At 47.4% G+C, this 23,999-nt stretch overlaps 1 protein-coding gene across 1 annotated transcript; it reads left to right on the top strand.

Moving 5' to 3' along the window:
* Positions 1 to 1,122: 1,122 nt before the first annotated feature.
* On the top strand, positions 1,123 to 22,884 carry smyd1a (SET and MYND domain containing 1a). Its single transcript, XM_035390170.1, has 10 exons — positions 1,123 to 1,475; positions 10,014 to 10,190; positions 11,426 to 11,639; positions 12,830 to 12,960; positions 13,747 to 13,785; positions 16,983 to 17,178; positions 19,082 to 19,174; positions 20,688 to 20,851; positions 21,660 to 21,828; positions 22,493 to 22,884. The coding sequence occupies exons 1-10, from the start codon at positions 1,339 to 1,341 to the stop codon at positions 22,646 to 22,648; spliced, it is 1,476 nt and encodes a 491-aa protein (XP_035246061.1). The 5' UTR covers positions 1,123 to 1,338; the 3' UTR covers positions 22,649 to 22,884.
* The last annotated feature ends 1,115 nt before the right edge of the window (positions 22,885 to 23,999 follow it).

Raw genomic sequence — 23,999 nt, 5'->3', positions numbered from 1 at the left:
CATATCATCCCCATCTCTTCCCCCATCACCTGGAAACCATCACACTCAAACTCCGCCCCCTCCCCCCTGCCCCCACCCCTCCCCAGCTGTAAATAGTTGATCCTGATGAGACGATGTAATCCTCCAAGTATCCATGCTTGTTTATAAAGGTGCTACTTTTTTCCAGGGGATTAATCACCCCCTCATGACTGGGACTGGGGGTGGGGGTGGGGGCGTGGGTGGGGTGGGAGACTTTTTCTCGCTGATTCCAGATTTGGGGAAGGAGGCATGCGAAGGGCCCACACGCCTCAGTCCACACGCCTCTGTCCACACTGGCTACGGTATTTACTGCACGTCCTGCCATCGACGGCTCCATCACACTTTCTAAAGGACCAGCCAAAATATTCAGACAGACAGACGGACAGACGGAGATGTAAGAGCTTTTGAAAAAGCAAGGAACACTACAATGAGAAAGAAGTAGAAAATACGTTGATTAAAGTGGCATGAGCGATGGGGGGGGGGGGTGGGGGAAACAAAATGAGTTGACAGGAAGGAAAAAGGGATGACGGAAAAGGTACAAGGGTGAAGAAGAGGATGAAGGGGAGAGGAAGAAGAACAGAGGAGTGGGGAGAGGACAGGTTGAGAGGGGAAATGAGAGGATTAAGAAAGAAGGAGAGAGAACAAATAAGAAGGACAATTAAAGAGACAAGGCGGCAAGAAATAAGGAATTATGACATGGTGAGGTGGGGGGGTTATCTGAGGAAGAAGAAGGGGGAGGGCGGTGGGGGGGGGGGGGTGTTGAGAACTGAGAACTGAATGAAAGAACAGGCTCCCCCTACCCCCCACCCCCTCCACCCCTGCCGTCGCTGCTTTACTTCACTGACTGGCAGACGCAGCTGTCAGATTTAAAAATAGTACTGGGATGACCCAACCTCACCCAAAAGAGGGGGGCCCATTCACACTCCCCCCCCACCTCTACCACCACCCCCATACTGGAGAGGTCAACAGTATTTTCTTCTGGCCAGCCTCCCAAGACCAGAGCACTGACAAACCTGAACCCCCCCACCTAAATTCCCTGAGGCACCCCCGGGTCACCCCACTGTGGTGGTACATCCTGTGAGGACAGGCAAGTCTATTTTGGGTTTACGGGGCGTAGGGGTGCTGAATGGGCAGGTGCTGGAACAGTGGGATTTAGGAGGAGATTCTGTGTGCAACTACAGGCCGGCCGCCACTCTCTCTTGCTCTCTCTCTCTCTCTCTCCCTCACTCTCAGTCTCTCTCTCTCTCTCTCTCTCCCTCCCTCTCTCTCTCTCTCTCTCTCTTTCTCTCCACTCCTCCTCTTCTCGCCTGGACCGCCGAAATGACCCTCCAGAACATGGAGAGCGTGGAGGTCTTCACCACCGAGGGGAAGGGCCGCGGGCTGAAAGCCGCCAAGGAGCTGCTGGCGGGAGAGGTGGTGTTCGCCGAGCCCAGCTTCGCCGCCGTCGTCTTCGACAGGTAGGGGGGGGGGGGCCGAGCAGAACCCCCAGATAAAGTAGGGGGGGGGACAACAGAGAGGGAGGGAGAGATATTATACAGTGCACACAGGCACACCCGAGAGCTGGAGAAGCTCAGACGCTGTTGCTACGGGGACACACTGAACGCTTAACGCTTTTCGACACAGGCAGCGTGTGCGACGTGCTAACAACGTGCTAAGACGCCGCTGCGTCGGCAACCACCGGTTGGACTAGAGCGGGTCTAGACTAGAGCGGCGCGGTTTAGGACACGCAGACAGCGAGAGGCACGCTCGTCCCGCGTACAGTCGAGTGACGCCGTACATTAGCCGTGCCAAAGAGTTTGGCGAAAAACTGTAACGCGCAGGGTCGGTTCAGCGCGATAGCTCGTTTGCAGTCGTTGTCTATGAAGTTCTCTAAAGAAGTGCTAGCATGCCAGTTTACAGGACTTTGCCGCATAAGGTGCTCTGTGTTTGGTATCTTTTGCGTGCCCCTGGCAAGTCCAGTTGGAGAGAAGCTTCAGGGTAGAGGAGGGCATTCTGGGCAAATTGGTCTCAGTACGAGGCATACTTCACATTTGTTGCTTTCTGACGAGGACAGTTTCTCTCACAATCCTCCGTTAAAGAGCCTATTTTATTTCAAACTTTGTAAGGAGTGAGATAATGTGTCAGTATATTCTGCGGTTGTTCAGTGAGTTCAGTGACTTATTAAATGTGCCTTGCGTTCAGTGCCCTATTTTAATTAAACTGCATTGTGTTCAGTCACTCAATATGCTATGGTGTGCTGGGTTCAGTATGACAATGGGGTGTTCAGTGACTCAGTAATGCTGGGGTGTGTACATTGACAATGTACTGTGCTGAGTGGCTAGCCCTCTGACTGCACTCATTAACACTGTACTGTGCTCAGTGCCCAGCTCACCGACTGCACTCATTAACACTGAGATCTACACAGCACAGGAGCTCAGTTGAGAGTTCAGCAGCTTGGTATTTTCGGATGCCAGAGTGTGTACAAAGATTAGTAGATGCACACACAGAATGTGACGTGCAGCCTGCTTAGCATGGCTGCAGCTCAATAACACGTCTCCCCGTTGTAAAGGGATACTGAGACTTGTTGACACTGTGTGTTGCCCGACCATTTGGGGTTAGAGGCGCGTGGGGGTGGGGGTGGGTGGGGGGGTGTTGGGGGGTGGGGGTGCGGTAGCGGGGTGAGAGTGAAAGGGGGATCGATCTCTCTCTCTCTCTCTCTCTCTCTCTCTCTCTCTCTCTATCTCTCTCTCTCTCTCTCTCTCTCTCTCTCTCTATCTCTCTCTTCCTGGGAATGCTGGAGCGGTTTTGCCCTGCAGAGGTATCACTTGCAGAGGTTGGTCCCCCGGGGCTGATATGGGATGGGTGGTTTGAGCAGGTTTGGAGGAGGAGAGCTGTGGTTTTGGAGCGAGTGGAGATGAGGATCAGCTGATTGGCCTCGCTGGCGTCTGCGTGGTCACTTGATCACCCAGCTGTGCCCCTTAACATGCCGAACAGATTTAATACACTTGTACTGTTTACTTTTTTTTGGCTCATTTACACACACACACACACACACACACACATATGCACACACACAAGCATGCACACACACGCGTGCACAGACTTACACGTGCACACACTAGCCACTCTTTGGGCCAATTTTTTTCCCCCCACAAATTATGATCTCATCCCTCTCATCCTATTTGCTGACTGAGCTGTGTTTACAAACAGAGCCATACTCCCAAAACACTGCAGGCAAGGAGCTGGTTCTTCCTTACACACACACGCATGCGCATGTACACACACACACACACACACACACACATATATATACACACACACTGGGACATTTGTGCATACTGACCAGGTCAAACAGCCTCCACTCGCCTCACAGTTTGTCCCAGCATTTGGTGTTCCTGGCGGGAACGCGGAAGACAGGCTATTTTAATCCATAAACTCCCTGCCTCACAGACACACAGACCCATGCAACATACACACACACAGACCCACGCAACACACACACACGCACGTACACAGACCCATGCAACATACACACACACACACACAGACCCACGCAACACACACACACACGCACGCACACAGACCCACGCAACACACACACACGCACGCACACAGACCCATGCGACATACACACACACACACACAGACCCACGCAACACACACACACACACACACATGCACACAGACCCATGCAACACACACACACACACACACACACAGACCCATGCAACACACACACACACACACACACACACAGACCCACACAACACATACACACACATACACATACACGTACACAGACCCATACACACATGCACGCACACACGCACACACACACACCCACGCGACACACACATCAACTGCCGAGTGACAAATGTAGCTAAAGAGACTAGGGCAAGAGTATCAGAAACATCTGATAAAACTTTAGGGTCTAAATATTTGGGGTGTTAAAATATCTAATTACATAGCCCCAGTCCAGTCTGACAATCGCAGCAGGAGAACAATTTTAAAATTCAGCATTTAAGAAATTTTTCTACCGTAAACTTTGAGTTGCATATGACATCACAACACAATCGTCCTCAGAACGGAAGCAACTTGTGGCACAGAAAGAATAGTGAGCCCTTGACATTACTCAACTATATGCCTTTCATGGTTCTGAAATCGAAAGACTTTATACCTGTACACAATGTACATTCAGGAATGATACAGCCTTTTTTACCTTTCATTTAAAACAAAAATTAAAGAAGATTTTTTTACAAAACAACCCCCAATTTCTCTTATATTGTAATGTTGTAACCCTTATTTTGTAAGTGGATAAGAGCACCCGGCAAATTAATGTGAAGTAATGTATTGTAAAACAGAAGCTTCATTGTGACCAATTTTCAGAGTAGAATGCTTCTTGCACGCGTGGAGTTTGTCCTGTTTTAGCTAGTTGCAGGTGTCATTGAAAACTCTCAGCACGCTGGAGCAGTTGTTTTAAAAGTTACGTCACGTAAAGAGTTCAAAATGACTTATTTAAGAGGAGTATCGCATGCATGGGCAGTGTTCTTTGTGCACAGGAAGTTTTGGGAATTTGTGAGAGCAACAAATGGTCCTCAAATGAGCAGAGGACTGACAGCTGGTTAGGCCTGGCGTCTGGTGGTGTCATTTGCTTACATACACAGATGCGTCAATGAGATTACAGTTAGTGAAACTGATTGGGATGGCAGGTGTGCCGTGGCAGATATACCATCCCGCCAAGTTACTTGAAACAATTTAGGAAACATTGGGTAGCATTGCTTTGGAGTACAGCTTGTTTAATTTGAGTGAGGTAAGACAGCCAGTATTGTTTCTGGTAACTGCGTAATTTTTATATCAGTGATTTTATTGGCTGGCCTAAATTTTACCTGTTTGAATTAATGACTCATAGACATTGCTGTGTCACTAACTTGGCATTTTTGTACGTTCAAAATGGGTTTTTCCATCCGATTCAGAATTTTCCTGCTTTTAAATAGGGTTTGTCCACATGCTATTTCAACTGAAGCAGAGTAGGCCTACTCCGTGAAAACGTAAGGGTGGGATTTTAAACTAGTGAAATTTACTTTGTGTTCAGTCTAGGGTGGCGTGACAGGGACTCCCAACCCCCAGATTTCTCTAATGAGTTACAAACATAACAAGAAGGAGCTTTGTCACACATTCGTCTACACCTGTCCTTCAGAAATTCTTTTTTGTACAATTTTTTTTTCCCTTGAATTCCTTATGTAGCTAGTGCCTCGTGGAGACGTCTGTTTAATCAGACCTGTTAAATTAATCTCCTGCCGGCAGGTTACTGTATGTCCTTGAGTTCCCGGGTCGTATTTTGGTGGGCGTGAAACGTCCAACTGCTTTTTGCTTCCGTCCGCACTTTAAGTGACTGTCGCATTCCTTCACTTTAAAATAGCCGGCCGGGCAGGCTTCAAACGGAGACGCGAGCGCTGCCGTTGGACCTCGTGAGAAAAAGCGGACGGCATTTTGTCACACAAAACCCGCACAAAAACAAGCGCGAATCCGCAATAGCTGCGACCGCACACGCGCATGTGTGCATGTGTCCACGCACACACCCTCACACAAACACGTGACCTCTTCTTTGCCTCATGACAAGCCTTTCCACAAAATCTTGTGCAAATCTGTGAATCCATTGGAGAGTTATGCACCTTTTTGTGATAGGCCAAGGCCCATCGCCACGCCCCCCTCTTGGTCAAACGGCCTGAAAGTTACTCAGCTCTACCTTCGGTCACGACCAACTTCCACGCCAAATTTCAGCCTCCTGGGGCAAAAACTGTGGCTGCTACGGGGTGGGACACTTTTGCGGACCGACCGACCAACTGACCGACCGGCAGACAGAGCTATAGAGGCTGTTTATGTATTATAATTTGTGTTTTCATGTAAGCCATTTCCATAACAACCCGGTGCCTGCCCGTGGCAGATGGGTTCCCCCTCTGAGTCTGGTTCTGCTCAAGGTTTCTTCCTGTTATCAGTCAGGGAGTTTTTCCTTGCCACTGTTGCCCTAGGCTTACTCTTTGGGGGCTGGTTCTCTGTAAAGCTGCTTTGTGACAAAGCTCCTTTGTTAAAAGCGCTATACAAATAAAAATTGATTGATTGATAGAGCTGCGGTCGCAGCTAGAAACTAAACAGCGGTACTATGCAACAGATACGTGGCAAGATGTTCAGTGTTAATTTGACTGAGCAGGGGCTCAAATTTCCTGTAATTTAACTGACCAACGGATAAAAGGTACTGTATCAGAGTGACATTGAGTCAGAGTTGACTCAGAGACTGTCAGAGTTGCCTTACATTAACATTTGTTCAACATATGCTCTTATTTAGAGGAACTTACAGTGTAGCATTAACAGAAGCGCTTTTACCTGAGTAGTATGAGCAATAGCATCAGACCTGGCCAACAACACCCGTGAGTAAAGATACACCACTGAGTAAAGATACACCACCGAGTAAAGATACAACAGTGAGTAAAGATACAACATCACTAAAGCACCAGTGAGTAAAGATACAACAGTGAGTAAAGATACACCACCACGTAAAGATACAACAGTGAGTAAAGATACACCATCACTAAAGCACCAGTGCAAGTTAACTATGCTAACCAAGAGCCAGAATACAAATAACACCTATAACAAACTCTCAGAAGAGAAATAGAGCTGATTTAACACAGAGCATTTTGCTGGATAGATGAGTGGCAGTTATAGGGGGGGTGGGGGTGGAATGTTAGAGTCATATACTGTAGCCTGGAATGCCATCTGAAAATAGCCGACTACGTGAGCCTGTCACAACCTACCGTTTAAGATTTCAGGTGGTTGCGGTTTTAGGAAGGGGGGTTGAGTGGGGGGGGGGGGGGGGGATGTGCAACAGGGGTGACAGTGAGCAGAACAGCAGGGGTGATGGGTGGGTGGGGGGCTGGGGTGTAAACAGCAGGGTAAAGGGGGGGGGGGGGGGGTGGAGAGGTAGGCAGGCAGTTTTCAGAGACAGCCTCTCTTTGACACACCACAGGCCCCTGTCCTAATCTGCTGTCAGACGACCACCTGACTGCTCAATTTGAAGTGTTGCAGGGCTGTGTGCGGGGCGGGGAGTGTTTTTGTTCCCACATTCCAGGCAGGGCTGGGTGTGTGCGTGTGATGCGGGGGGGGTCACACAAACGCACTGTCCTTTGCTTTCACCTTCTCCCATTTCTGCTCTCGTCAACATCGTTTACACTGTGAAATCTCTGCTTTTCCTTATTAAAAAAGCCCTTTAGGACGTGTGAATATTCTCCATAAACTGTAGCCATGTCTGTTGGATTTCTTTAGTAAATCTGACCGTCTGGTTTCTCTCGTCTTTGTTAAAGAGAAAGTGTGTTGATGCGGATGCCCTAGTCCAGTGGTAACTGTGGAAGTATGCTTCTCCTTCATTCTTTTAATGTTTTTACATTTCTTCTTATTAAAGATTGTACTGATCAAGAATATATTTAAATGTATGTGATTATGGGATGATCACTGAAGAACAGTAGGTATTCTGTGTTATGTCTAAGAATTTGTAACTATGGAAAGACAGTGGCCTCCTTATACACTGATGCATACTACCTAGAGAATCTTTGAACCCCAGTTGCAGGAGGAAAAATTGTAAACATTTACTTAGTGAAATTTTGTAAGTAACTTCTGTTGGGAAACAGTCTTGTGCAGAAGACCTTTGAGTTGCAAGAGAAGAGAAAGGATGCTGACCTAGAAAGAACTGATTTGCTATATCTAGTAAATGTATAGATTATATTCTATTAAATAAATGAATGAAAATCAAAGTAATGCCAGCAATGGTAATGATCTTAACATAGTTTGTTGGAACATGGTGGTGTGTATATGAGTCAATATTTCATTTGGATTACAGCATGTAGTGAATGCATTTAAAGTGCATGTACTTTGGAACTGGAAGAGTGAACAATTGTTAATCATGAGGACAAATACTTGTTATTCAAGTCATGCATATACATTCCTCTGTAAGTGTGTGTAGTGAAATATCTGTCATTGATTAAAATTGAAAATTATATAATAGTTATTGTTAAACTAACTGATGAAACATTAGTTTGACCTAGGCTGGGATTGGTTATTTTAAAGGGAAGATACATCAGGGTAGGAGGAGATCTGGTTGTATAAAAAGGATGTAAAACATAATGCGAGGAAGCTCTCTATGTGTCTTTATGGTACTGGAGACCTCCCGTAGGCCTATGTACATGAAAAGGATTATTGATTGAAGAGAATAAAAAGGTTATTAGAAGAAATCATAATTTCTAGTCTTTATTCTTACATCGCCGACTCACCCACCGAACCTAAGAAGAGGTTTTCCTCCACATAACCAACCATGTTCCAGGAGATCTACCGTCCTATAGGTTTTCACGCCAACCGGACCAAAGCAAGAGCTCTTGTTGTGTGCTAATTTGTGGAGTCAGGTGTGCTGAATTAGGGTTGAAATGAAAAGCTACAGGATGGTAGAGCTCCAGGTACAGGGTTGGGAACCACTGCCCTAGTCTGTGTGGGTTCAACATTAATAGCAGTTGACAGAGGCAACAATTTTAACCCAAAACTGGCCTTCATCTGGACAGCCAAAAAACACTTTAAAAAGACGGAAAACACTGTCCATCCATACTTTCATTTATAATACTGTGTACGATCCATACTTTCATTTATATTACTGGGAACGTAGCAACGGTCAGGTTTTCTTATTATTGTTCAGTTGGCTTTACTGTGTGGACGTGCACGTGTGGCTGTGATTGTGATCGTGGAGCTACAGGTCCAACAGGTGTGAACAGAAAGCCGCCTGTGAATGGGGCAGCTGATGGGGAAATAAAAGACAGCAGACAGGTGTGGGGGGGGTTGCATAAGCAGCTCAATACCCTGGGGAGGGAGGGGCGCTGACAGGTGTGATGGGAGGGCAAAGTTTTCAACTCCCGTCCTTTCCCCTGTGTTACTCTGTGTATGTATGTGTGCGTGTGTGTGTGTGTGTGTGTGTATGCGTGTGTGTGTATGTGTGTGTGATTGCACGTGTGTGTATGTACACCCTGGTGGAAATCCAGTTTTCAGCCTAAGGCAGAATGTAGCCAAGTTCTGCTCCAGCTTCATATGTGGAATACAGTGATGTGTGCACTAAGCTGGCCCAGCTGGGTATGGTTTTGTCAGCATGGTTGTTATCTTGGCCATCTTGCTTCAAACCAGCTGGTCAAGCTTAAAACCAGTCTGGAACCAAACTGGAATTTCCACCACGACATATGGTGGATATGTGTGTGCACGTTGTACGTTGAAGTATGTTGAAATGTAATTGTGTAATCTTAAGAAAAGAAACTGTGATTAAAAAAAGTATCCAGGGCTGATTACAGTTATTTTTGTAATTTGACTGCATAGTTCAGATAATCCATTACCACCCAACCTTGCTTGTTTGTACCAATCAAAGCACTAAAAAAATTCTGAAATAGTTTCAATGCGTGAGTCTGCAATCCTTCAGGACAAGGCAAATAATTTCTAAGTATGAGTCCATCATCCTGCAGGGCAAGGCAAATCATTTTAATGATTTTTTTTCCAATTTGATTCAAATTATTCATTAAGAGGTGTTGATGCAGCGTCAGCAACGTTAAAGGAGAAAATATAAAGAGCTCCTGACTTTATACTGGGCACTGGACTGAGAGGCCCTGCTGCTGCAGAAAGACCTCAGTGCGGATTGGTGGATTTACTCCATCGGGAAAGCACTCAAACACTCATTCACTTACTCATTCACCTTTTTATCAAGATATAATTCACTTTTACATTTTCCAGTGTTTGGAAAGTATATGGTAAATATATTTAGTATATGCATGGTGTATGATATATTACATTATTTTCCATGGTGTATAATAATAATAATAATAATAATAATGACTTTATTATCTGTCTCCACCCTGTCCCTGTTCTGACCCCACCCCCTTCTTACACTGGCCCCACCCCCTCATCTCCCTGGCCCCGCCCCCCTTACCCTGGCCCCGCCCCAGCCTGTCCCAGCAGGTGTGCCACAGCTGTTTCCGCCAGCAGCAGAAGCTGCACCGCTGTGGCCAGTGCAGGTTCGCCCAGTACTGCGACCGCACCTGCCAGAGGGCATGCTGGGAAGAGCACAAGCAGGAGTGCGCCGCAATCAGGACATACGGCAAGGCGCCCAATGAGAACGTGCGGTAAGCTGGGGGCGGGGGAGTAACAGAGGGGGCAGTACAGCCAGGCAGCCAATCAGAACGTCCCGTAAGGAAAGGGGTGGAGGGGGGATGGAAAGGTTGCGAAAAAGTAAATGCAAGATTGCAATTCTGCAATTTTATTGGAATGTTGAAAAAAGGTTTGTCCTATTGGACCTATAAAGATCATTCTGTTAACCGAGATGTCCTTGTGCTTTCGTATGTGCTTCCTGTATTAGGAGTAGACAGTTCTGGTCTTACAAACCTCTGGCTCTGGCAGCCTTTGTTCTTCCTTGGCACGTAATGGTTCAGCCGAAGTCTTTATTTGGTCACATTACCTGGTGCTGCAGGTTTAAATCAAATCAAGGCCAGAGCGCTTCTTCTGCAGGCAGTAACATATTTCTTCATGGTGTGTGAAGAAGACAGAGGTTACTGAAGTACACCTTGAGTCTCTGTGTTTATTTTTAACTGTTTTCCACATAGGTTTTTGGCCTTTGTGACTTCCAAGAATCTCTAAAACCTTCACGGAGCCTGCTCCTTCCATTTTTTTCATAAGTATTTGACTTTTGAGCAGTTTTATTTCATTACTTCCTTCTTTTTTAACTTCCAAATTCTTAAAAGAAGGAGCATGCTACAGTCCAACTTGCTACCCCCCCACTTTGTTTAGATGGGGAAAGCAGAGAGGGTTACAGGTAGAGATGGGATCACTGTACAGACAGTGCTGTAGTAGGGGATTCATCTATAGGTTCAGAGTCGGCCACCCTACAGTCTGTGCCACACGGTCTCCCTCGCCTGTGGTTCTCTGAAAGGAAAGAAAGACTTACAAATCAAGGTCAGGAAGTCAATTTTGGTAATTTTGCTTGAGTCAACTGAATGGCGATTGGCATCTCACAGGCTGAATTTTGGATAATTTCCTGATCTGTTTGAAACAGACCTGGGTCAATTACGTATTTGTTTTGGATTCAAATACTTTTCTGTGCTCTGTTGATTGTGACTGGTGTAATTGAGCCTCCCAATATGACCAGAAGGCGGGGTTTGCGCTTTTTTTTTTTTGAGAGTATTTCATTGGTTCCAATACACCAGACAAGATCAGTAAAGCGTAGAAAAGTATTTGAATCCAAAACAAATACGTATTTGACCCGGGTCCGGTTTGAAATCAAGCAGACCGCAGCTCTAATGTGAACGCGAATGTTGCGCTCGCATGTTCTTTTAAAAATGCGTCCCCCTCCGCGGTCCTCCAGCCTCGCAGCCCGCATTCTGTGGCGCATGCAGAAGGATGGGGGCGTGGCCTCGGACGCTCAGCTGACCACGCTGGAGGAGCTGGAGGACCACGTGGCGGACATGCCCGAGGAAGACCTGAAGGAGCTGAAGATCGACGTGCACAACTTCCTGGACTACTGGCCCCGGGGCGGCCGGCAGTACCCCGTGGACTCCATCTCCCACATAATCGGCGTGGTGCGTACCTCTCTTTCCCTCCGCCTCTTTTCCCTCTCTCTCTCTTTCTTCCTGTCCATTTTGCTTTCCTCCTTTCCCCTTCCGGATCTGTATTTGTTTCCTGGTGATTTCTGCATGTGGGTTTTGATTGGTTCATTTGTCTCCATCAGTTGACAGCACCGACCCCTGACCTCTGACCCCTGACCCCTGATCAGAGTGTGTCAGCACCATCAGCCGCTCAGACGATGTTAGCAGCGGTCTGCTCTCAGTGTGTCGGAGCAGATTTCTGTTCTCAGTGTGTCAGAGCGGATTTCTGTTCTCAGTGTGTCGGAGCGGATTTCTGTTCTCAGTGTGTCAGAGCGGATTTCTGTTCTCAGTGTCAGCAGGATCCTCGGTTCTCAGTTTTGTAGAAACAGGCTCTGCTCTCATTGGCTGTGTCTGCACTGCCATGCTACTTCAGGGGGAGGTAGCGCCTGCCAGGGCTTCTTAATTCCCCCCAAAGCCCCCCCCCCCGCCCCCCCGCCCCACCGCTCGCCCTCTCCGGGCTTCAGCACTCCTTCACCTTAACCTTCACTGTGTCACAAATGTGCCTCAGGCCTCCACGTCCAAGCAGAGGTGCAAATCCAGGGGTCAGAAAGCAAGAGGTCCTGCCATGTGTTTCCTCCGCCCATGAACCAAGCCAGCTTATTAGTTCACAGTTCAGGTCTACCTCCTGGCTGAAGAACTGTGCTAAAGGGCAAATCCAGGCAATCCGAACAAAATCCCTGGGAGGACTTTTTACTTTCTGAACCTGGATTTTCCACCTCTGCAGCCAAAGTCTAATAGTGGACATCAAAATGAGCCAGCAACCTGAATATATGGCCTTAAGACTCCACCTGGCAGGCTTACCTGTGGCAGCTAGTGTATCTGTACTCAGAGTGTTAGCACCAATCTCTGTACTCAATGGGTTAGTCCCGGTCCCAGTACTCAATGGCATTTTAGTACTTTACTTAAATATATATTCTCAGTTTGTTAGTACAAGTCCATGTTCTCAGCTTGTTCATACTAGTCTCTGAGCTCGATATGTTAGGTTCAGCCTCTGTACTGAATATATTAGTAGTCAGCTCTGTTCTAAGTATGTTAGCATACGTCTGTGTAATAAGCACGTTTGTGTACTCAGTACATTAATACCAGCCCTTTACGTACTTGGACAATCCTGTCTCTTTTCCCAGATTAACTGTAACGGGTTCACTCTGAGTGACCAGAGAGGACTGCAGGCTGTGGGTGTGGGCATCTTCCCAAATCTGTGCCTGGTCAACCATGACTGCTGGCCCAACTGCACCGTCATCCTCAACCACGGCAAGTGCGTACCACTTACCCCACACACACTGTTCCTAACCAACCACACGGCACTGCTGTCCACTGCTGGGATTATGTGTGTGCATGTGTGTGAGACTGTGTGTACGTGAGTGTGAGACTATGTGTGTGTATGTGTGTGTGTGAGACTGTGTGTGTGTGTGCAAGTGTGTGTGTGCTTGTGCGTGTGTGTGTGCTTGCGTATATGTGTGAGTGTGTGTGTGTGTGTGTGAGAGTGCGAGACTGTGTGTGTGTGCAAGCATGTGTGAGTGTGAGACTGTGTGTGTGTGTGCTTGTGTGTGTGTGCTTGCGTATATGTGTGAGTGTGCATGTGTGTGAGACTGTGTGTACGTGAGCGTGAGACTGTGTGTGTGTATGTGTGTAAGCGTGTGTGAGACTGTGTGTGTGTGTGTGCAAGTGTGTGTGTGCTTGTGCGTGTGTGTGTGCTTGCGTATATGTGTGAGTGTGTGTGTGTGTGTGTGAGAGAGAGAGACTGTGCATGTGTGAGTGTGAGACTGTGTGTGTGCAAGCGTGTGCAAGTGTGAGACTGTGCGTGTGTGTGCTTGCGTATATGTGTGAGTGCGTGTGTGTGTGAGAGTGCGAGACTGTGTGTGTCTGTGGAGACAATAGAGAGTGGGTATTGTCCAGTGAGAATGAATTTATTTTAGGAGAGACTATACTGTATGTGTGCGTACATGTGTACTGTATGTACTGTATGCTGTATATTTAGAAGTGACCATGTACAGCTGTGTCTGTAGGTGTGTAAAGGTTGGGTTCTCATTTTGTCTTCTAGTCAGACGGCTGTGAACACTTTCTGTCACTCTCAAAGGAGGTGGGTCTGTTTGGTGTGTGATGACCGCTGACCCTTGAACCTTGACCCCCCCCCCCCCCCCAAGAAACTGCAACCCTTACCATCAACTCACACAAATCTGGCCACTCCATCCCAAACACGGGATGTTGAGGTCACAGTAACACTAGAGCCCTCTCTTTCTTACCTCTTTATGCAGTTCATAACATTCCGTTGAACTCCAAATACGTATGTTCAGTAGGAAGTGAAAACAGATTTTAGTGATATGCTCATCTACACGCAGGTAAGTTAAACTCACTTTTCGCTCACTGCATTTCACAAGAATATTTTCAGCTTGAAATAAACTCATGCCCATGTTACTCTGATGAGAGTGCTCTCATAAAAACCCCAAAGAGTGTTAAATTAATATGGAGCATTTTACTTGGGAGTAATACTTTGACACATAATCCTCAATGTCATGGTAGAGAAAAGTAATTCTTATAAAACTCCTAAATCCACTGTCGTGCATGAACAAGGCCTTGCATAACACCAGGCATGGTTTTATTTTTTTATTTTTTTGGGTGGGGTCATGGCCCATTTCATACTGGGGGCCTGACATCTGAAGAGCATGACTAAGGAGAATCTGTCATGGCTGAAGCTTCCTGCTACTCAATGAGTTGCATCTGTGGCTTGCATGCTTCAAAAGCCAGCTTGTGCACAGCTGTGTGCCTGTTTGAGCAGCGGGCTGCTTCTCTGTGTCTGGTCTGCACAAATGAGAACAAATTATGTTTTGTAATCACGTTATTCGTATGAATTATATTTTCAGATTGTACTTTTAATGTTGTAGTTTTTGTGAAGGCAGACATAACTGTTGCAAGAGGAGGAGAAGTGCTGCTTTTGGTTGTAAATTTAAATGCGGTATGAGAAAATTGTGCTTTTTCTGATGGTTGTATCATTTTAAAGCTGAATACTTTCCATAACATGCTCCAGATTATGGAGCAGGGTCAGGAAAGGGGATGCTGAAATTCTCTTTATGACATCACAACTGATGGAACTTTATCCGTCTTCCTGTGATGTCATAGGTTATCCACAGATCCACAGAGGAGCTCCACCAATCAAGGAGCATGTTGTACTCTTGTCAGCAATGGACTTACACAGCAGTTAAAAATCTTCCCTGGCACGTGTTCTACCTGTGTCAGGAAATTGGTGCTTGTTTTACAAAATGCAGAATTCCAGTAGAGTGCACTGAGTGTCCCTGATGGCCTCTGTGTTTGGCTACATTGCCAAACGCTCTGTCAATATCTAAAAATAACTTAAGGCTGCGAATGGCTTGATTTATTTTTGTCCCTTGTGTGATCATGTTTTTAAATGTGATATATTGTGTGATAGCTATGGACATACACCCTGATGTCTATTTTTGCTAAAGTTGACAAGATTCAGAGCAAAATCCCCCTTTCCAGAGCTTCAGAGGTGTGACTGAAACTAATTCTGATGTATATCTACCCATTAAATACACTATATGACCAAACGTTTCTGGACACCCCTTGGTCTGGGACTGTTTTTCATGGTTTGGGCTGGGCCCCTTAGTTCCAGTGAAGGCAAATCTTAATGCTACAGCATTCAATCACATTCTAGATGATTCTGTGCTTCCCCAACAGTTTGGGGAAGGCCCTTTCCTGTTTCAGCATGACAGTGCTCCTGGGCACACAGCAGGACCTGTATAGAAATGGTTTTGTTGAGAACGGTGTGGAAGAACTTGACTGGCCTGCACAGAACCCTCAACCCCATCCAACACCTTTGGGATGAATTGAAAAGCCAGCCTAATCGCCCAATCAGTGCCCGACCTCACCAATGCTCTTCTGGCTGAATGGAAGCAAATTCCTGCAGCAATGCTCCAACATCTAGTATAAAGAGTGGAGGTTATTATAGCAACAAAGGGTGAACCAATTCCATATTAATGCCTATAAATTTTGGATGAGACGTTGGATGTCAGGCATCCAAATTGTTTTGGCCATGTAGTGTAATTACTTGAGAAAATGCCTTTATCGGAACACGTGGTGCTAGAGTAACCACATGGATGTTCTCAGGTAGAATGTGCTGTTCCAGCCTATTTCTCCCAATGTCGACCGTGCTGAGGGCAGCCTTTCAGATATACTTATTTGACAAAATCCTATTGGCTGATGGAACGTTTACTCCTGGTCACTCTCTGACCTTTCAAAGTAGAGGCATTTTCATGTTCAGTTACACTTGAGGTGCCCAGAAAACAAATATGACCCAAGCCAAATATTTTAAAAAAACTTTTAGATACCAGCAAAGTTCATGCCCAATTACTGACAATTTATAAAAGAAACTATGCAGCAAGGTGTAGAACGCAGTCCCCTTTCATGATGGTACGTTTTGCAAACTAATGTTTCCTTGAAAATTCTCTGGCATCTGCAGGGTCATTTTTCGAAATTTTATCTGCCTCAAAAGTGTTTTAAATACATACACAATGCATGATGGAATGCAGCCTATATAATGCATGATGCAATACTTAGACTACTGAAGCTGTCATTTTTGAATAGAATATTTTCATTTTGTAGCTAAAACTAACATTTTAATTGAGCCCCCCACACACACACACACATCAGCTGTCCCTTTTTCAAACCCACAGTCTTCAGCTCTTTCACAGACTGCTTGGCTTTCTTCTGTCCTTTTTTAGATTTAAAAAACTGTTTCCAGCCTTGTATTCTTTAGCAACAGTGCTCAGCCACACCCCCCTAACTGTCTGATTGGATAATATTCTAAATTTTTATCAACGGGAGGTGTGATTCCTCGTGGTTTGATGCTCACCTTTGTGTAGCAGTGATAAACAGTTTCAGACCTCACTTGGTTGACCACTCAGTCCATAACTCTGAGGTTCCTGTCCCGTCACACTCTGCTCTTGTTCTCTAACTCTGTCTCTCTTTCTCTCTCCTTCCCTCTCTCTCTCCCTCTCACTATTTCTTTCTCCTTCTCTCTCTGTGCTCCTCTCTCTCTCTTTCTTTTATTTCTTTCTCCTTGTACCGCTCTCCTCCTCTCCCTCCCTTCTCCCTGTATTCCTCTCTTGCCCTCTCACTCTCTCTTTATCTGTCTCTCTCTCCCTGTACTGCTCTTCCCCCTCATCTCTCTCTCTCTCTCTCTCTCCACTCCCCCACCTCTTTCTCTCTGCCTCCGCCACCCCCCCCCCCCCCACCTCCCAAACCCCCCTGCGCCTCCCCCAGGATCGAGCTCCGAGCTCTGGAGAAGATCCCGGAGGGGCAGGAGCTGACGGTGGGGTACGTGGACTTCCTGAACGTGTCGACGGACCGGCAGAAGCTGCTGAAGCACCAGTACTTCTTCGACTGCGCCTGCGATCACTGCACCCACCGCACCAAGGACGACCTCATGACGGCCGCCAAGGAGTTGGACGGCCAGAAGGTGGGTGTGGTGCCCCCCCCCCCCCTTCCCTCCCTCAGCATTACCAGGTTATCAAAATGGCCGAACCATTCAAAGAGCAATGGACCGGTGTTATGTGTTAGCCCCATGCAAGCCTGCATTTACAGTTATAAAAACATGTTATAAACTTAGTCAGTATTCCCCAACCCCCCCCGCCCCCCATTCTGGCATAGCCATGGCTATGATTACCACTGACGGACCACAATGCCTGAGTAACTGGGCCAGCGTCCCCCGTAATGCAAACTTCAATAAAATTTAGTCAAATTCAGACAAATCTCGAACGGATCACTCAGGGCAAGGAAATCCACATGACATGCAAAACACAGAATGCAAATGAACTGGACAATATGTATATATAAAACAAAGGCCCATTGAACATTCTTTGCCAAACAAAATGATAGAATAGAATGTGTGGCGGATGGGGGCGACTGCAGGAAAATACCAAACTTGTCCCAGCTAGCTTGGGGGCAAAGGCACTCAGCCTGCATACCCACCCCTAAATCCCCCCCCCCCTCACCCCCCATCCCGTCCTGAGGGCCTTTCATACCACTGCTATCTCACGTGGCTACGGTTATTTTTAAGTGACCAGTACTACTGTAGATTGACTTGGTCTGTAAGGATTGCCAAATTAACATTGGTGGAGTGAAGCGCCTTTAAAGTTGACTTCCAAAGACTCCTTCCCTCCACTGACACACACACACACACGCACACACACGCACCCGCACGCACAGTCGCACACAGACACACGCAGACACACACACACTAGCCCCTCTCTTGAATGAAGACGGGCCAGTTTCTTTAGAACAGTGAAACCAGCTGTGAGACGGTCCAGAACAGAGTAATGGCACATTGCAGAGTGTGGGTTGGTGGTTAGTGACTGGTGGCTGCTTTGTTCATCGCATATGTAGGCTGCTGGTATGCGGGTCTAAGGGGTCTGAGTCTGACCCAGTGTTTCCACAAAGCTCTACCAGCACGACAGTGGGAGAACATGACATCACAGGCATTTAGCCAATGTGGCATTTAGCAGACGCTCTTATCCAGAGCGACTTACATTGTAGCCAATTATATATTGGTTAAGTACCAAGGGTACAACGGCAGTGTCCTACCAGGGAATCGAACCTGCGACCTTTAGGTTACAAGACCAACTCCTTAGCCATTATACTGCACTGCCGCCCCCAAGAACAAGGTCCCACCTCAGAACCGCTCCTCCCCCGGTGCTGAGAGTGCCTTGCGATCTGGACCCGCTGGGGGCTCAAGTGTGGGACTGAAGAAGACAATGCATTTCGTTACTCTTCCTTTGGCCCAGTGGATCCTGTCAAAAGAGCTTAAATTGTGCTCAAGATTTAAAAAAAATAAAAAGATTCAAAGACATATGCGCAAGATTTACACCCAAATTATCTGATTATTTTGGGTGTCATGTGATTGGCAGTTTCTCTCTAATTAGCGCCCGAACCACCTGTACCGTTTTTAACTGTATTTATGGGATAACAAGGACACATGGTGTCTTTTAATGTGGAGCACCTGCTACTTGAGTGCTAATAGCTTCCCCTTGTGCAGAATCTTCAGCCTGCTAAACATGAGTGAGTGAGTGAGCCAGTTAGAAGCCAAGGTGCTTTCCATCTTAACGGTACTCCTGGCAAGGTTGAACAGATGTTCTCTAAGTGGGGAACACCACCCTCTTGTGGCCAAACTCTGCAGTGCCGTGAGAAACCACAGGCGTGAACAAATTGGCTTGAATTACAAGATAGCGGCTGTCCAAAGCTCTCCTTCACCTGATCTACAGAGCGTGGCCAGGTGAGCGCAGTGTGGTGGAAGCCTCACCTGGCCAATCAGCAGTCGCTTCAGATGTTCTGTTCCCATGATGCGCTTGTCTCTCCGCCCTCAGCCCTCAGAGGAGGTGGTGAAGGAGGTGACGGAGTACAGCCTGAAAACTCTGGAGCAGATCGAGAAAAGTCGCACCGAGGGGAACTACCATGAGGTACAAACCCCCCCCCCCTCCCCTGTGTTCCAGAGGGGTACGCTGAGACACACCTGAGTCAAATAATTACGTGAAATACTTTGACTTTTTCCAAACATAAGAGCATAAGCATACACAGTTATCAAAGGCCAGTTATTAAACCTGCAGACACCGCGGCCCTCCAGGACTGGAGTTAAACCCGCAGACACTGCAGCCCTCCAGGACTGGAGTTAAACCTGCAGACACTGCGGCCCTCCAGGACTGGAGTTAAACCTGCAGACACTGCAGCCCTCCAGGACTGGAGTTAAACCTGCAGACTCTGCGGCCCTCCAGGACTGGAGTTAAACCTGCAGACTCTGCGGCAGTCCAGAACTGGAGTTAAACCTGCAGACTCTGCGGCCCTCCAGGACTGGAGTTAAACCCGCAGACACTGCGGCCCTCCAGGACTGGAGTTAAACCTGCAGACTCTGCGGCAGTCCAGAACTGGAGTTAAACCTGCAGACTCTGCGGCCCTCCAGAACTGGAATTAAACTTGCAGACACTGTGGCCCTCCAGGCCTGGAGATGTGACCCCTGATCTGGAGAGTATGCAGAACTGTGCCCAGCCTGGACATCATGAGGGTCTCTACCTAATTTAGGGCCTCATATCCTTTTAGGCACCAGTAACATTCCTGCAGATTACTGATAATTACTGATAAGAAACTTTTTTTTGCAACATTCTGAGAAATGATTTTGGCAAAGCACCGTTGAAATTCTGTTGAGAATTCTCAGGAAACTGCTGGACAGTTTTTATGGAGAATACTGTAAAATCATTGTTATTCTTATTATTAATAACTGTAACATTAGTCACACTGTATCCCAGCTGAGTGAGCTGGTAATGACTATGTTTGTAAGACACAGGCAGTCAGCATTTTAGTGTAAATTAGTTATAACTAGTTAGATTAGTAAAGTTAGTTATTGATGAGTGATTATTTATTTATCAGTAGCGTTGTCAGTGGTAAAGCGCAACAGTAGTACTGAATCAGGGCTCTGTTATTGGTGGGAAAGCAGGGCAGGGCTCTGTTATTGGTGGGAACGCAGGGCTCTGTTATTGGTGGGAACGCAGGGCTCTGTTATTGGTGGGAACGCAGGGCTCTGTTATTGGTGGGAACGCAGGGCTCTGTTATTGGTGGGAAAGCAGGGCAGGGTCTGTTATTGGTGGGAACGCAGGGCTCTGTTATTGGTGGGAACGCAGGGCTCTGTTATTGGTGGGAACGCAGGGCTCTGTTATTGGTGGGAACGCAGGGCTCTGTTATTGGTGGGAACGCAGGGCTCTGTTATTGGTGGGAACGCAGGGCTCTGTTATTGGTGGGAAAGCAGGGCGGGACTCTGTTATTGGTGGGAAAGCAGGGCGGGACTCTGTTATTGGTGGAAAAGCAGGGCAGGGCTCTGTTATTGGTGGGAAAGCAGGGCAGGGCTCTGTTATTGGTGGGAAAGCAGGGCTCTGTTATTGGTGGGAAAGTCTCTAGCGGTCGCGTCTCCTCCCCGCCCCCCAGGTGGTGAAGCTGTCCAGGGAGTGCCTGGAGAAGCAGGAGCCGGTGCTGGGCGACACCCACCTGCACCACCTGCGCGTGCTGAGCGTGCTCAGCGAGGTCCTGTCCTACCTGCAGTACTTCGAGGAGGCCGCCGGCTACGCCCGCAGGATGGTGGAGGGCTACATGTAAGAGTCGCTGGCGACCGCCGAGATTTCCGCCAAACCGCCCACGCCCCGGTGTTGGGGTCCCCTGCTGGTCCCCGGAGCCGGCTCGGAGGGCCTTAGTGTTCCGTTTGGTTAGGCCTGTCTAAAAACGTAATCAAAAGTTCAAATTAAAACTGAGTCAGAAGTTGAATGTGAACTCGTCGGGCTGGTGAAAGCTGCAGACCCTCCTGCAGATCCATGCAAGCCAAACATGTGGTTTACCCAGGAGTCATACCGAAGAATTTCATTTGGCATATTTCACAGAACTAGATGCTGCTTTTAAGAATTCCTAGTACTCAACAGAAATGCAAGTTTGAAGTGTATTTATATATTTATAAATATGTACATTTATCAAGCCCAGGTTTGGTGTAAAGATTCTGAAAACTCATCTCTTTTTTTGGATATCAAAATATAGTTTGAGTTTATATATTGAGTTGATATAGTGAATCTGCACGATTGTCACATTATCCTAACCCCACCCCATTATCCCTATCTCTGCCCCCTCATCCCTACCCCCTCCCCCTTATCCCTATCCCCTCCCCCTTATCCTTAACCCCACCCCCTTATCCCTATCTCCACCCCCTCATCCCTACCCCCTCCCCCTTATCCCTAACCCCACCTCCTTATCCCTATCTCCACCCCCTCATCCCTACCCCCTCCCCCTTATCCCTAACCCCACCCCCCTTATCCATATCCCCACCTCCTCATCCCTAACCCCTCCCCCTCATCCCTATCCTCTCCCCCTCATCCCTATCCCCTCCCCCTTATCCCTAACCCCTGCCCGCCACAGGAAGCTGTACCACCCGAACAACGCCCAGCTGGGCATGGCGACCATGCGGGCGGGGGTGACGCACTGGCACGCCGGGCTCATCGAGGTCGGGCACAGCATGATCTGCAAAGCCTACGCCATCCTGCTGGTCACCCACGGGCCCTCCCACGCCATCACCAAGGACCTGGAGGTGCCTGCAACCCGCTAGCGCAACACAAACAGACAGGGGCAGGGATGCACTATGAGGGCTGCTCCGGATTTTGTGCCAGCTTCTGCTCTTAATTATTTAAATCAGCTCAAACGTATTTTGAGCTTACATTTCTATAAGCATCACCTACGACCACAGACTCTGAGTGTATCCTACACATTTTACTATGCTCAAATAGAGGAGTGAACCAGCGTACTTTATAGAGCTGTCAGAATTAAAACTAAGGTCATTGGTTGGAACAAAAACCAGCACACAGACCAGCCCTCCAGGACCGGTGTTATGCATCCCTGATAAGGGGCTCATTCAACCCAGAAAGCTCACACATTACTCTACTACGAGCGCTGCCCATACACTACACTACCTCATATACCCGCTGTATGAATAATAATAATTACTGTATAAAGAATAAAGATACAGAAGTTGTGTATGTTGCTCTGAGCACATGAACACGCCCACCAAGTGCCTGAGTGCCTGAGTGTGCGAGTGTGCGAGTGTGTGAGTGTGCTAAAGTGTGTATACTGGGACAGCCACTCAGTGTCAGCTAAACGGCAGCTGTGTGATGTGACCTTTGAGCCGGTTGTTTTCCCTCCGCGGTGCGTGTGACGTGACCCTTGACCCGGATGTGTTTCCTCTGCGCTGCTGGCAGGCCATGCGCATGCAGACGGAGATGGAGCTGAGGATGTTCCGGCAGAACGAGTACGTGTACCACACCATGCGCGAGGCCGCGCTCAAGAACCAGCCCATGAGCATGATGGCCGAGCCTGCGGTCGAGGGCATCAAGAGCCTGTTCCGCAAGAAATGAGCGCCCCCTGCTGGCCAAACGCTGCAGTATTCTTCCCCCATGCCTCGATGCGGCATGCCCCCACACCCACTCCCACACCCAGCTCACAGCCTGCACACACTGACAGCCAGGTGACACCTCACACCTGGGCACAGATTTTATCCACATTTACTGTGTGTTAGTGCAGTACCCCACCCTCCAACAGACACACACATATACACATGCACTTAAACACACACACACTCAAATGCACACACTCACACATACACGCACACACACACACACACACACACGCACATAATCACACACTCACACATACGCATGCACATAATCACACACACACACACACAATCACCCACACACATGTGCACACTCACAAACACACACACTTCCCTACCTTTCAATCTCTATTAAAAAAACCTCAATTTTAAACACACAGGCTTTACATGACACAAATTTCCAGATGTGGAGTTCGACCGTGCATCCCTGTATTGAATAAACTTTCTCACTGTTTCACAGTTGCAATCGGCACCCTTCAGCAGAGTACAGAGTGTGTGTATGTACGGCCCCCCCGGCCACATGCTTGGCCTACTTGTGGAAATAAACATGTACATAAATTTCACTTGGTCTGAAATTACTTCATTTCAAATGCATTCATGAAGATCAAGTTACAGTCAATCAAGTTATATATGGTGACACCTCTCTGTTTTATGAGCCAGGTCAGGCTAAATCTCCCCAGCCACTGTGGCTGTTTGCTCTGATGGATTCTCTATTGCCTGTACATTACCACACAGCTTATCTACTGACTGGTGACTCTGGGCTGAGCGGCAGAGGATGGGGTCCTTCCCAGCAGGGAGATTTCTCTTGTTACTGTTTGGGTGTTTTTCTCTTCCTACTGGGGAGTAATTTTTTTCTATTTTTTTTATTTTTTTACCTCACTTGCTGGATTTTTGGGGGTTCAGGCTCAGTCCTGCCTAATTTTTCCTATTTCCCATGTCTGTATAGTGTCTTTGAGAGAGTGTTTCTGTAAAAAGTGCTACACAAATACAATTGAGCTGACATACTGGACAGGCACTGCAGCAGCTGAACGTCACCAAACAGAATTTAAAACTAACAGAGGAAGGCTGTCATGGTTATCGACTGCTGGTGGATAACCTGAAATGTTTTTTGAGTTACCACTACAGAGGTAATCCACCACTCAACCTCACGTCAACTCTAACTGACTTAGTAAAAACCACCAACCTGCTTCAGCCCAACAGCTAGTTACATGACTATTAGCAATCTACTTTACATTACAGTGATTTAGCAGACACTCTTAGCCAGAGCGACTCACGCAAGTTTTGCATTTTTATATAGTATCCATTTATAGAAC

Source organism: Anguilla anguilla, chromosome 14 (assembly GCF_013347855.1).
Source record: "Anguilla anguilla isolate fAngAng1 chromosome 14, fAngAng1.pri, whole genome shotgun sequence".
NCBI lineage: Eukaryota > Metazoa > Chordata > Actinopteri > Anguilliformes > Anguillidae > Anguilla > Anguilla anguilla.
The sequence above is the reverse complement of the archived record's forward strand: the minus strand, read 5'-3'. Positions and strand labels throughout refer to the sequence as shown.

Coding starts and splice junctions, on each gene's coding strand:
- smyd1a (XM_035390170.1), top strand. CDS start 1,339: ATGACCCTCCAGAACATGGAGAGCGTGGAGGTCTTCACCACCGAGGGG. Junction 10,191..11,425: donor GCGCCCAATGAGAACGTGCG/GTAAGCTGGGGG, acceptor GCGGTCCTCCAG/CCTCGCAGCCCGCATTCTGT. Junction 21,829..22,492: donor CCATCACCAAGGACCTGGAG/GTGCCTGCAACC, acceptor CGCTGCTGGCAG/GCCATGCGCATGCAGACGGA.